Below are 14,997 nucleotides of genomic sequence, written 5' to 3'. Positions count from 1 at the left end.
GAGGAATCAGGCTTTGACGGGTGACTAGTCCTCTTCTGGCTGTGCCGGGTGAACATTTTAAGAGTCCAAGTTGTAATAACTAGTAAATGCATTTGGGTTGTGTCCAGAGTATATAAAACCTACTCCAGACCTAATCCTAGACCAGATGGACAAGGACAATCGGGTGGAGGGGGGACTGGGGGGGGTGGTTATCAGACTGGCAGCTGGAATCTTGAGGTATCGTGGTGATCTGCAACACAGCCAGGAGGACTTTGCACAGCAACGAGTATTTAGAGCCTGGTACTCAGGTGGTGTGGGCCAAGATCTCATGTACTCCTAAGTTTGAATGGAGTAGGAGACAAGACAATTTAGAGAGTGCATTACAAGGATATAAAGTGGAAAAGGAGAGCTGACCCTCCCCCCGGCATATTAATATAGCAGCGTAAAACCTTGGGTCTGCGACAGAGGGGTCCAGTGACACTGTGGTCCTATCCGGAGGAGACCCCGGACTGGGCCCAACAGGCAGGACGTCAAGCCCAGCATCAACCAAAGGGACACCAACCAACCGCAACCACCCTGAAATTAGGACAGTGTTTTGCAGCGGAGTTCACCGCAATTGCACAATGGCCACAACGGAGAAACAACAACAAGCAAGTGAGTTCGCCCCTGGATGGCATTGGCGAGAGGCCATCTTGCAAGACATCAAGGGTGGACAGTATCAAGCCTTTCCGTTCACCTTCACGCCCCTGGGCCAGACTGCACTTAATCATAGACCATGCTGGAGAGATGATTCTTTAATAGGCACTTTGTTTGCACTGAGTCTGCCTTTCTGACCTTAATTGGCAGATCATTCCACAGTAGCGGAGCTCTATGTGAGAAAGCCCTGCCTCCAACTGTTTCTTTAGAAATTCTAGGTACAATTAGAAGGCCTGCATCTTGAATGATGCATCTTGCTATTTACAAAACATAACGTTGCATCTACGGACACTGGCTGAAGTCATGGTTATTCCAGATACAGTTATTAGAGAGAGGAAAAACATGAATGGTACTGATAGTTGCCGTAGCTGCCGAACCGCCGTCAAAATATACACCTACTTTGAAGCTCTCCACACTGCATTTGATGCTCTTGAGAATAAGGTTGTTTTTACAAGGGTCGTTGACCTAGATCATCCCAGCAACTCTGAGAGAAATGTAAAAGAAACACTTTTTATATTATTTTAGTTTTTTTTTACCTTTTTACTGAGCTCACATCTGTTTCATTTCCAGGGAATGTTCACCACTGTGCTGGAAGTAGCAAAATTCGAGGGGGCTTCCATCCGAACAGTCAGTGGGGTCAGAGGTCAAATTAAGAAGGCCCTGTCCACCCCCGCAGGAGCATACAGAGCCACATTCGAAGACAGGCTGCTGATGAGTGGTGAGAAACATTATCCCTAAATATACTATAAGCTCTTTATTTTTGCAAAGCCAAACTTTAGACAATTTGACAAATCCATCTATTGCCTGCAGCAGGCTATTGATGTAGTTGCACATTTCACTGAACCTTCTATGACCATTTTTGTGTGCAAGGAATGCTGTCTTGCTGTGAAACCCTAGCTAGTGTATCATTTTTGTTTTGTGTGTGTACATTGCTTACCTGCGCTCCAGTGTTGTTCTTTACTCTTGTGTGTCCATGTGTCCACTTTGCTACCCCTGCTCCTCCTGACATCACTCAGCCCTAGATTATGATGGTCTTTACTTTAAACAAACACTACTCTCCCTTCACTCTGGAAACCATAAATAACAACTATCGCCATCCTCCAGAGGTAATTATGCGTGCCCGCTCACTGGGCATCCTACGCCGATGGCCCTAAATTCATCAGCGCTGTCGTCGCAAATGGTCTGTCAACGCTAACACTAGTAACAACATAATATCGCTCTGGTCTTACTCCCAGCCCATCCATATCCATCATCTCCACCTGTCAATCTTAGCTGTCTTCGCCTCCTTCAACCTACCACTTTCCTTTAACCACAGCTCCCCTGCTTCATGAGCTCATATTGCACGGAAACCTGGCAACAACCAGATTAATTTCTCTCTCTGAATCGAGCTACTCCCGCTGGTTATAGCTACCTGTGCCACCCCCGCCTCACCGACTGTGGTGGTGTCCTTGCTGTTCTGCACAAATCCAATTACAAATGACTGAATTGTCTCTTCCCTCATTCCTCTCATTTGAATACATTGAATACATCCTGTTCCCTCACCACTATTCCACTCTACTGTTTTTCTAAAACTAATGAATAATTTTTCTGAGCTAGCTGAGCTACTCACCAAATCAGTATTGCTTCCCCCCTGCCTTCTGCTGCCCGGCGACATGAATATTCACATTGACTCTTTAAACTCCAAACCTACCTCAGAATTTCACTGCTGTCCTGGACTGCTTTAATATCACCCAACATTTCCCAGGGGCCACATTCTTGACCATGGCCCCACTTGTTTCCTGCACCTCCTCATCACCCTGGTAAATATCTGAGCTGTGGGCCATGAAGCTGGTGGGCCGCTGTCATGAACGCCGGACTAGAACTGGTCAACTGTCTACACAGTCACCAAACTTCTCCAACCATAAAGTGAACCTCAACAACCTCTACTCTGCTTGCAAACTCTTTTCTTCAGATGTTTTTTTAAGGACAAGATCATACACATTAATTCATCTTCAGCTAATCCATCTCCCTCAGCCCCTTCTTCCATTATTGTATCTTCCTACCCTTCCTCCACCCTGTGTTCTACAAACCCACTTTCAGATATTTACTCCAGTTGACTCAGCATACATCTCAAGTCTTCCTCAATAACAGCCTATCGGAGCGTCTCCATTCTGGCTTCCGACCACTCCTCAGCACTGAAACAGCCCTCTTCAAAGTTGTCAATGACGTCCTCATCTCTGCTGCTGGTGCTCTCAACATCCTTCATAATTCTGATTCAGCTGCAGTTACACAGGGTTTCCCTTGGCCACTTGATCTTCATGGTCAGATCCACCAGCACTTCAAACTTGATTTCCACTGCTATGCCAACAACACTCAGATTTACCTTAGCACCAAATCTCTCACCAACCCACCTCTGGCCCACATTGCATCCTGCCTGTCAACAATAAAAATATGAATGCAGCAAAGAATCCTCATGCTCAATGGTGAGAAAACGGGACTACTACTTATAGGCTCTAAATCCAGGCTCCCCAAAACTGGCACCTTCAATCTCACCGTTGACGACACTGCTGCCTCTCATTCTCCTCATGCTCACAACCTAGGTGTCATCCTGGACTCCCTCCTCAGCATTGAACATATAAAACAGACAGTCAAGTCCTCATTCTTTCACTGCAATATTGTCAAACTAAAGGCCCCCCTCTTCCGTTCCACAGCTGAAACCTTAATATATTAATCTCCTCCCGCCTGGACTATTGCACTTCTTCTTTCTGGCATCAACTGTTCATCTCTCCAGAAGTTAGAAAATGGTTCAGCAGCCTGACTTCTCACTCACACCAAGTCCTGACAGCACATCGCCCCAATCCTCCGGGAACTCCACTGGCTCCCTATCCCTCAGCGCATTGATTGTAAAATTCTGCTCACCTATGAAGCCCTCCATCAGCTTTCTCCTCCCTAACTCTCTGATCTTATTCCCCAATACCAACCCTCTCAGTCACTCTGCTCTGCTACAGCTGCTCACCTCATCATGCCTCGGGCCAAGCAATGGACCTTTGGAGACAGGGCTTTTTCTAGGGCTGCTCCAAGGCTTTGGAACGCACTTCCACAGTCCATCTGTGACTCTGAAATTTGTTACGGTCTTAATCCATTGCCTCAAGCCTCATCTGTTCAAACAATCCTCCCCTTAGCCCCTGCCCTTTCCCTTCGTCCAGTGTCATGTCTTAGTCCTTTTCTTTACATTTGTCTGTGTATTGTCCAATCTCTCTGCTCAGATGTTGTTTGTTTTGTACTTGTTGTAAAGCGTCTTTGGCTCCCAGAAAAGTACTATATAAATTAAATGTTTTATTATGGGTATTATAGATATTTCATAATTTGTGTTGGTGCCTTTCGTAATCATTGTTTGTTTTTCTGTAGACATTGTGTTCTTGCGCTCCTGGTACCCGGTGTCAGTCCCTCACCTATATAACCCTGTGACGTCCCTGCTGATGCCAGTTGGCCAGAAAGACAGCTGGATGGGTATGCGGACTGTGGGTCAGCTCAAGTACGACCTGGGGATCCGCAACAAGCCCAACGCAGACTCTCTTTACAAGGTAAGGCCAGGCCGACTAAATAATATCCAGTTAGAAAAAAGGACTTTCTTACTGTTCTGCTGACTTGACGATTTGTTAGAACATTTTAGTAACCAAAATGTTGCTTTATTAATCATAGAGCTGGGAAGGAGAGAAAATGTGTTAAACCTAACCCCATTTCGGAGGGGTTGGGTTAGATATGGAAGCCAATCTATGTTGGATCTTGAATGCAAACTCACAAATATTGCTTTTGGCATTTCTCTTTCTCACAAACATGCCCTAATTCTAAAACCGTAAAGTGTTAACTGTGGCAAGGTTGCCTATCAACAGATCGCTGAATAAAGTGTGATCTCATGTTTTCATTGCTTAGTTCATTAGAGCTATTCCACTCTGGTCCTGGAGTGGAATAGCCCCATCATTTCAGGTTTTTGTTTTTACCTCTTAGGTCATTGCACTCACCTGGTGTCCTAGGTCTGACTTAGTCAACAAAGCTGGTGGTGAAAAACTGTTTTGGCTCTCCTGGATCACAGTTAAACTAGCCTAGTGGTTAGAGCCATGGACATAAAAAACGGGAGGTCATGGTTAAAAAAAACATCCTTCTGTCCCTGAGGGAGGCACTTAACCCTTATTGCCTCCCCATATAAGGCCTCCCTGTCTGTTCAATGTCTAAATTGCAAAATGGCCAGTATTACACGCTATTTCTCCGGTTGACATCTTTCTTCAGGTTGCAGACACATCATTTATTGTCTCAACCAGGCTCTGTTGGACTGGTTAAATTCTGAACATCTGCCCTAAAGCTTGACCCTTTTTCTTCCGTGTTGGCAGCCAGTGATTAGGGCACCACGCCACTTCAACAAGTTGCAGATCCCCCGAGAGCTGCAGAAGGCTTTGCCCTTCAAAAGCAAGCCCAAACAGGATAAGACGAAGGGTATGACTCCCAAGGATCTCCAGAGGCCCGCTGTCATCCGGGAGCCCCACGAGAGGAAGGTATGGGTCTTCTCTTTAATCAATCAACACAGAAGATTCATGATTTTATGAAAAGTGAATGAGACTGAGGTGTTCGTCCAAAGTTCACATTATTTTTTTATAGCTTATGATTAAGTATGCAGTGAAATATATGCGCAAGTATTTTGTTTTTAAAGTGAAAAACATGAATATATAATATTTTATCAAAGTTCATAAATTGCTTGAAGTAAGTGCCGGACTGTCTCTCTATGAACTCAACTCTCTCACTCTGAGAGCAGGATCGAGCGTGCACAAGTGCATCTTCATGTGGTTGTATTACTCTCCCCCCACATTCTAACATCTCTATAGACTGCTCATGGGCATACTGCACAATCTGTCTTTGGAGGAAATGTTAAAAGGTTACATTTAAAACCTGCAACTGATTTTCCTCAGAGAAAATGTGTAGGGTATGTACTTAAATCCTAATGACATGCATTCAGCTGTCGTGCCCCATTCAAACCTCAAATCTGTAGGGACCCATTTTGAAATTAGGGGCGGCAGGCAGTTAGACATATGACCATTAACCGAAAGGTTGTGCCAAATGGAGTCCAAGCCGGCAAGGTGAAAAAATATGTTCCTGATCAAGGCAGTAAACCCCAATTGCTACCAGGTTGTGGGCATAAATGAGTGTTCTCAGTCATACTTACCTCATAAAACAAATAAATAAAATCCAGGTTCAGCACTCAATGAAAGCAGGGTGAATGTTTTGTTTCATTTAAGGATATCGTTAAGATTTATATATTATCTTTCTGTACTGGATGGTAACGAGAACATGGTCCTGTTGCTTCTCCTATAATGTACATTTGTGCACACTAACACACATGAATGGCACTGCATTTTAAGTAATACATATTTGTATATCTTATTCACTAGGTGGCAGCGCTGCTCACTGCGCTGAGCACAGTGTACAACTACAAGAGCAAAAAGGCCCAAACTGCAAAGCGCACCAAGCACAAGGACTTCCTGCAGCAGCAGGATAAGGCCGAGGAGGACAAGCTCAAGAGGCAGAAGGAGGCTAAGAAGAAGCTTTACCGTATGATGGGCCAAAAGGAAAAGAAAAGGCAGAGGTCCAGCCTGAAAGGAGGGCCACAGGATGACTGATTTATAAATCTTTATGACTCTTAAAGGAACCAGTGGAATGGAATACATCCTAAGCTAAGTCTGTTGGTCAGGAGTGGAGTTGTGTGAAGTTTCCGCTAGAACCTGGTCTTGGGTCTGTTATGGATTTTTCTCATTAATGGGTATTGTTGGGGTTGGGGGAGGTGAAGTGAATCCTAGATCAGTAAGTCGTGTCAGCAGTACTGGAGTGTAAATGCACACTGAGACTGCAAGAAATGTTGGACTGTAGATCTTTAACCTGGTTATATGTGTAACCCCAGGTATTGACACTTCTTTTTGATGGACAGTGGTTCAATAAGGATCTAAAAAGACCTCTTTGCTGGTTATATATTGACCATTTGTCTTGTTGTTTTAATGAAACGTTTTTATTTTCAGATATATCTAATATGGTTTTATGTTAACAATCCACTCCTACTCTGTTTTCTATGTCACAGAGTGCCATGGAATGTAATTTATGCACATGGCGACTAACCTAACTAAATTAAACCATGGTTATTTGTAAAAATAAATAGTGGCCTCTACTGTTCTTCTAGCCTGGAGTATTAATGGTGATTGAGGAACTCGTACTCATGTTTAAGACCTCATTAAAGCTATCAACGTGCAAGGGCTCAACTTTAGGTTAACTGTTTTCAAATGTGGCCTTATTTACTGTATTTTTTTACTTGTAGGTGATTCCCCCCAATCTGTTTTATCTGAACTGGGTGTTAAAAATACTTAATGCTGATTGGTGAAAAAAACTGTTAATGACACTGTATACCATGTGTATGGCTTTGCATTTTTACAGTTCTAATTGCGTTGTTAACAGGTTTATAATTGCAAAAATGCGTCGTTGGAGTTTGGGATATATTGCAAATAATCCACAGCTAAGTTCTTTATCCAGGCACTCTGATGCATTCTGTCCAAGTACAGCTCTTAGTCACAGTATCTTCCACATATACCACAGCCCTTGTGCCTTATTGCTATTATAAACTGTAATGTCAATCCCCTGGTATACCGTATACATTTGTTTTATATAAAATTGGCATTACCAGGACCTAATGATGGATCACTACAATACTTTATGAAAATGTTTAAGCGTGAAACGAAACGATTCACACAGCCTTATCTCTAAAATGAAATAATGCAGGATTTTGTATATTGAAAAGATAGACTCTAAATTTTGCCAGCAGTTTGTCACGCAAAACACAATATTTTAAAGAACTACAGAGTAAAATTTGGCTTCATGTAAAACATCTGATGACAGTACAACAAAATTATGTTTACTCTGAGTATTAGGTACAAATTTTACATCTTTCACTTATTAAAACATAACATTATTTATTCAAACATTAAATTACTAACCTATCCACCTATCCCAGTTTCTTGTTTTTGGCTGAAAATAAACATCGAGACAGACTCTGTATTGTGTATTACGCCCCACATGAAATGGTTTGGTCCTGTCTCCAAACTAGGCGCGAATGGTACTTGCTAGCACTGAGTTGCGAGTGAGGAGTAGAGATGGGCATTTTGGCTCTTTTCAGTGAGCCGGCTCGTTCAGTTTAGCTCACCAAAAATAGCCGGCTCTTTTGGCTCCCAAATGGCTCTTTAAAAAAAATAAAAACATTTCAAGTCATAGTTTGCCATAGTTTGTCTATGATTGGTGTTAAAACAATTCTAATTACATTATTAAATGAAATCATGAACTACCTTAACCACAATGTATTTAAAATGCATTGGTTTGTTATGAAAAATAATGCTATTAAACATTTGCATTTAAAGTATAATTTTTTTAATATATATGAACAAAGTACATATAAATCTAACCATTCAAAACGAATACAATCTGAACAGCATAATTCGAATGCTTTTGGCCCTGTGATTTGTATGACTGGGTGTCCCATAGAACTTGGACTAGGGAGTACTTATTGAAATTGAAAGGTTTGCACTGTATGGTCATTTTATGCATATTTTATTACATTCTACTGTATGCACAACATGCACTCATTCAGGCATATGTATCTATAAGATTAAAATAGGCTGCTTATTCATAAAAAACCCATCAGTGAAAATGAGTGTCGTGAGTGAACTTGTTCCTTCCTCCATGATTTTCGACGTGTGTAATTGGTTATGGAAGCATTTTGCCTAGCTGCTTTAGATAAGTGTCCAACAACCTGTACAAATTATGTCCGTTATAGTAGGTGTTGGTCGGGCTTTAGTACTTTTAAACTACAACAACTTTGCCTTATTGTGCCAAATGTCACGTTTTGCTGTTTTTTGAACGTCCCTTGATTACCTAATAGATATTAGCATGTAATCCGATGCATTTCTTAATTTTTTGTGACGTTTGAACAAATGACTAATGATAATTTAACCTCCGATCCCTGTCCGTGCATCTGCTTCGAATGTTATCATTGGATTGAATGGGCGTTATCAGTGGTTATCAGCCTCATATATATGGGTCAGAAGGGGCCTGCTAAGTCTACTGGTAGGCTCAGAAGGCTGTTATCATCCATTCGCATGGTTAATCACGGATAAATACACGAGAAGACTCCAGATCCAATCCCAGACGAATCCAGTCGCCGCTAACCGGAAGTCTGCTGGATAACGGGGATATGTACAGGTAAGACCATTAAAATGAGAGCCTTTAAACTGTGGTAATTTAGTCAATAAGCGTTGTCAATAAGCGAAAACAATAGTTTTTTTTTTTTATGTTTTATGGTGGCGTGACATTAGTGTTGGCATGAGAGAACCGTGTTGCAATTGCGTTAGCTAAAGTTATTAGCTATATTATTATGCTTTACGTTAGCATAAAGTGATAGTAATTAGCATGCTTTTCTTTTAGTAAATGTCTCCATTAGCTTGAAAGTAAGTAGCTGTCCACACAATACACAGTGTAGACAGTAAGGCCTATTGCATATATTGTGTAGCTGCTCAATATATGCAATATATGCATATATATTGCACATATATGCATATATTGCAATAGGCCTATACGAGTATTTCACTCATACTCGTATTGAGTGAAATACAAATAAATAATAATAATACCCAAAAGCACAGGTCTGCGTGCTCATCTGTCACACATTCCTCATCTGCATCCCGTGTTCACTGATGTGTTTCTGCATTTTAGGCTGTGATAAGAAGCAAGTGAGTGCACTTTGCATTATTAAATAATAAATAATTGTTCATTATTTTGATTTCAGATATGGGAAACGCTATTAAGACTGCACGCTTCCGGAGCATCAAGATTAAGGTGGTGAGGAAGTGTATCGCTGGCCGTGCAATGGTTTCTTACCTTAGTCAAGGTCTTCCCCAACCCAGCACCAAACAGACCCACCATTCAGACCCTTCCACATCTGTTACACCTCAACAGGTTGAATACGATGATGTGGCACCTAGCTGTAGTTCATGTTCTGAGACTGCATACAGTAAGGCAAAGAAGTGAGAGATTCATGCCTGGGATGCAGTCAAGGATGACATGCTTAAGGTGTCATTTGGATGTTCAGCACAAATAACTACGCAGTGTGTTCTCTGCCTAGAAGATGCTGATTATAGGTGCATTGAGTGCAGCACAACTGCAGTCTTTTGTGAGGCTTGTCTGAAGAGGACTCACAGAAATTCATTGCACCTACCTGATAAGTGGAATGTAAGAATAATAGCATGCAGTCATACATACAGACATAGCTAACTCAAAGTAATTTTAAATATATTCATTAGAATCTTGTTACGGTAATAGTTATCACTATGTTGTGTCAATTATTTGTGTCTTCAGTTTGTTGTTCTAAAAACTTAGTTAGAGCTATCAATCTTTCTTACAGAATGCCTACTATGAGCCATCTTCCCTTGGGTTATTCCTATACTTACCTGAAGGCCATAGCACCCATGCTGTGTACATGAAGGACATGAAGGTCATTGTCAGCACAGGTTTGTCCTTTTACATAAAATAAATGTGTGTATGTAATGTATTTAATTTTAAGGTTGAGAATCCAATCCGATTAAATGTGGAGTAGTGATTTCCCTGTAAGAAATTCATCACATTTTTGAAAATAATTTTCTGTGCCTGTTTGCTGATTCCAATTCCAACATTAAGGTATAGGTGACACAGTCAAGTGATTTTGTCTATGCTGATATGGTAGTGTCTATAGTAGTACTTTGTTTTTATTTTATTTTTATTTGGCAGGACGACTCTGCACCGTCACTGTCAATATGTGTGCGTGTGAACCAGAAGCGTGCACTCTGCTAAGGTATGGGCTCTGGCCAGCAACAGCCGACAAGCCCCGGACAGCCTTTTCCATCCCTCTGCTAGAGCTTTTTGTTTGTCTGTCACTGGAGTGTCAGGTTTCTGTTGATGGTTTTTGCAACACCCTACGCTGGAAAAACAACCTAAACCTTGCAGTGGTAAGTCATTTTGCAGAGGTCAGTTAGAAGTTGTGTCTTTGAAGTGAACACTAGTTACTCTCATGGAAGACTGACCAGTCCGCATAGATGTGACAATTGGACCTTCTACTTTCATTGTACTACATCATTATTATTCATGGAACCGTCTAGGATTATGTGGTTGCATGCAAAATTATTATTGATATTTTTCTATAAAAATAACATCTGAGTAAACCACCATCACCTTGGCCTTTATTTATTAAATGTAATTTTATGAAAAGATTTCTATGAAAACCCGAACCGAACCCGGTGGTGGACACCGGAAGTAAGGGATGCTGTCAAGCTGAAGAAGGAGTCCTATCAGGCCTGGTTGGCTTGTGGGACTCATGAGGCAGCTGACGGGTACCGACAGGCCAAGCGGACTGCAGCCCGGGTGGTTGTGGAGGCCAAAACTCGGGCCTGGGAGGAGTTCGGTGAGGCCATGGAGAAGGACTATCGGCTGGCCTCGAAGAGATTCTGGCAAACCATCCGGCGCCTCAGGAAAGGGAAACAGTGCCCTACCAACGCTGTTTACAGTAGAGGTGGGCAGCTGTTGACCTCAACTGGGGATGTCGTCGGGCGGTGGAAGGAGTACTTTGAGGATCTCCTCAATCCCGCCGTCACGTCTTCCATTGAGGAAGCAGAGGATGAGGGCTCAGAGGTGGACTCGTCCATCACCCGGGCTGAAGTCACCGAGGTGGTTAAGAAACTTCTCGGTGGCAAGGCACCGGGGGTGGATGAGATCCGCCCTGAGTACCTCAAGTCTCTGGATGTTGTGGGGCTGTCTTGGCTGACACGCCTGTGCAACATCGCGTGGCATTCGGGGACAGTGCCTCTGGGATGGCAGACCGGGGTGGTGGTCCCTCTTTTTAAGAAGGGGGACCGGAGGGTGTGTTCCAACTATAGGGGGATCACACTTCTCAGCCTCCCCGGGAAAGTCTATGCCAGGGTTCTGGAGTGGAGAATACGGCCGATAGTAGAACCTCGGATTCAGGAGGAACAGTGTGGTTTTCGTCCGGGCCGTGGAACACTGGACCAGCTCTATACCCTCTACAGGGTGTTAGAGGGTTCATGGGAGTTTGCCCAACCAATCCACATATGTTTTGTGGATTTGGAGAAGGCATTCGACTGTGTCCCTCGCGGCATCTTGTGGAGAGTGCTTCGGGAATATGGGGTCCTGGGTCCTTTGCTAAGGGCTGTCAGGTCCCTGTACGACAGAAGCAGGAGCTTGGTCCGCATTGCCGGCAGTAAGTCAGACCTGTTCCCAGTGCATGTTGGACTCCGGCAGGGCTGCCCTTTGTCGCCGGTTCTGTTCGTAATTTTTATGGACAGAATTTCTAGGCGCAGCCAGGGGCCGGAGGGTGTCAGGTTTGGGGACCACACAATTTCGTCTCTGCTCTTTGCGGATGATGTTGTCGTGTTGGCCCCTTCAAACCAGGACCTTCAGCATGCACTGGGACGGTTTGCAGCCGAGTGTGAAGCGGTGGGGATGAGAATCAGTACCTCCAAATCTGAGGCCATGGTCCTCAGTCGGAAAAGGGTGGCTTGCCCACTTCAGGTTGGTGGAGAGTGCCTGCCTCAAGTGGAGGAGTTTAAGTATCTAGGGGTCTTGTTCACGAGTGAGGGAAGGATGGAACGGGAGATTGACAGACGGATCGGTGCAGCTTCTGCAGTAATGCGATGTATCGGTCTGTCGTGGTGAACAAAGAGCTGAGCCGCAAGGCGAAACTCTCGATTTACCGGTCAATCTACGTTCCTACTCTCACCTATGGTCATGAGCTTTGGGTCATGACCGAAAGGACAAAATCCCGGATACAGGCGGCCGAAATGAGCTTTCTCCGCAGGGTGGCTGGGGGATCCCTTAGAGATAGGGTGAGAAGCTCGGTCACCCGGGAGGAGCTCAGAGTAGAGCCGCTGCTCCTCCACATCGAGAGGGGTCAGCTGAGGTGGCTTGGGCATTTGTTTCGGATGCCTCCGGAACGCCTTCCCGGGAGGAGACCCCGGGGAAGACCTAGGACACGCTGGAGGGACTATGTCTCCCGGCTGGCCTGGGAACGCCTCAGTGTCCCCCCGGAAGAGCTGGAGGAAGTGTCTGGGCATCTCTGCTTAGACTGCTGCCCCCGCAACCCGGCCCCGGATAAGTGGAAGATAAATTTATGATGTATGAGTTTAAAACTCAATACATTACACTCACTCAGACTTCACACCTGGCTCAGATAGAGCCACAATTAACATACAAATGAAACTGCCCCCTATACAGCATGTTCTAGTCTAGGTTAGGACAACAGAATGTAAATGACTGTAACCTGGTTAAGATTTCACACCTGTATGCAAGAACCTGTTGATCTATGACCGAGAGTAACCCCAAATGGGAAGAGTTTAGAGCATGCCCTTCTTCATTGGACAGCGAAAACAAAGAGATTCGTCCAACATATCACCATGCCAATGAAGAGCCAATAAGGATGGGTTTTACTCACGAGAGTGAAAAGTAACCACCCCTGTGGCGGGAGAATCAAAACCGATGTTCGATCTTGATTCGGGGCGAATATTTTGTGGAAGCTCGAGGGTTGAGCAAATATTTGACCGCTGCAGTGTATTTCTGTGACAACTGCGCCCTCTGCTGCTTCACCTCCCCCTGCAGCAGACGGGCTCCAGCGTTCGACGTCACCGGCCTTCTGACACCACCGCCCATCTCATTATGCATTTCACCTGTGTCTTGTTTTGCGCACCTGGTTCTCATCTCATCATTCCCCCCAGTATATATGTTCCCTCTGCTTCCCCTGTCTTTGTGTGTTATTGTCTCGCTGTTGTAGCTCTTCGCCTTTGTTTATTCACGTTTATTAAAAGAAAACACAAAGAAGTCTTGCATCGGTCTCCTTCTCCTCCTTTTCTTTCCGAAGCCGTGACAATTTCATGTATTTTGACTTATCAATTCATATTAATAAATCTTTGTGTTAAATTTTCATTCAGACCGAAGCCTCGTCCTTCTTCAGAAATTCTGATACACGTAAAATTCTTAACAATGCACCCACAGGTCAATAACGGTAAGAAATGAAATCTATTTTCACCCCTGTTTCTCAGATAAGTGTCTTGAAAGATCTCTTGCCAGTCACCAGGGATGTCGCTAGGCCTAAAATATTAATTAGCCCCCCTAATTAGATCAATATATCAGAAATATATTTTCTTAGTGATTTATTTTTTATTGTCAATCGTTCCATCGCATCTAAACTTCTTACACATTGTATAGAATCGTCTTCATTAGGCAGCATGTTCGGTTGAGTTCAATGCTTTGAACTTAACTCGCTCATCTGCAGCAGCTCTCTTCTGTAAATAGTATCGGCCACCCCAATTTTTGGATGTTTCTAGTGGTTGGAAAGTAAAACCTTTCAAGTTAAAAATGTAAATTCACTGGAAAGCAACGGTATGTTTTGCTAATCAATATATTGTTTCAGTGATCAGTCACCAGAAGGCAAGAAAGCTAGCTCCAAATTTCTAGTAAACACATCAGAGAAGTTTAAGATCTGTAATACAAATGAATTAGTAATACAAATAAAAAAGCAATTCTAATGTAATTCAACAAAAATAGTAAGATGGCCAATAAATACCAACCAACTACTGAAAATATTAATTTCCCATGCTAGCTAACATTAGGATTTCACTAATCATCATAAACATTGATGACTTGATCAAATGATTACTTGGTACAAGAAGATGTTTTTAAAATTGCTGTTGGATATCCAGATAATAGGGGTTAGAGATTAGTTATGTTCAATTATTCGGTTCAACGGAACACAGGTTGCAAAACTGCATGTTTCACAGATTCATGTTTGTTTGGGCTTGAAGTTGACGTAGGAAGGGAGATTCGATTATTAAATGTTTCTTTTTTATTTATGATAGATATCTTTAATGAATAAATTCAGAGATTAATGGGCTAATGACTAAATCTGTTTTGAAATGATTCAGAATGAATCTAAAATCTTTTTTAGAAACAGAATATGTATGTAGATGTTCATTTACTATAAACTGTAGTTGACAAAAGTAATTTGGCTACATAGTATAGCAGTTTTGGTGCCTTTTGTTGGTGTTGGATGGATGAGGACAGAGTGGACTTTTTAATTTGTAATTTCTTTATTTAGATGGAATTGAAATCATATTAGATCAGTGTCTAACACAAACTATGAGACAGTTATACTGTTAGCCACCCTTGACAAAAAATAACCTTATTTGGATTGATTTTACATCCGTTGTTACTCTAAAAATA

The 14,997-nt window shown here is 42.9% G+C and overlaps 1 protein-coding gene and 1 long non-coding RNA gene across 3 annotated transcripts in view; both read left to right on the top strand.

The window, feature by feature from the left end:
* bms1 (BMS1 ribosome biogenesis factor) overlaps positions 1 to 6,867 on the top strand; it is a 40,108-nt gene extending 33,241 nt beyond the window's left edge. The window contains exons 19-22 of the mRNA XM_010865756.3: positions 1,246 to 1,393; positions 4,063 to 4,238; positions 5,043 to 5,204; positions 6,096 to 6,867. Coding sequence (XP_010864058.1) covers positions 1,246 to 1,393; positions 4,063 to 4,238; positions 5,043 to 5,204; positions 6,096 to 6,323 — 714 coding nt within the window. The 3' untranslated portion in view covers positions 6,324 to 6,867. The remainder of the gene's footprint in view (positions 1 to 1,245; positions 1,394 to 4,062; positions 4,239 to 5,042; positions 5,205 to 6,095) is intronic.
* A 2,010-nt stretch (positions 6,868 to 8,877) lies between these two features.
* On the top strand, positions 8,878 to 11,063 carry LOC109615442. 2 transcript variants are annotated; one of them, XR_002196438.1, is made up of 5 exons: positions 8,878 to 8,940; positions 9,524 to 9,966; positions 10,139 to 10,244; positions 10,501 to 10,718; positions 10,979 to 11,063. It is a non-coding gene; the product is annotated as an uncharacterized LOC109615442 (long non-coding RNA). The 2 variants fall into 2 exon arrangements; XR_002196437.2 differs by lacking the exon at positions 10,979 to 11,063 and having other exon boundaries at positions 10,501 to 10,919.
* Positions 11,064 to 14,997: the final 3,934 nt, after the last annotated feature.

Source organism: Esox lucius, chromosome 5 (assembly GCF_011004845.1).
Source record: "Esox lucius isolate fEsoLuc1 chromosome 5, fEsoLuc1.pri, whole genome shotgun sequence".
In the NCBI taxonomy this organism is placed as follows: Eukaryota; Metazoa; Chordata; class Actinopteri; order Esociformes; family Esocidae; genus Esox; species Esox lucius.
This window is presented reverse-complemented; position numbering and strand designations above follow the sequence as displayed.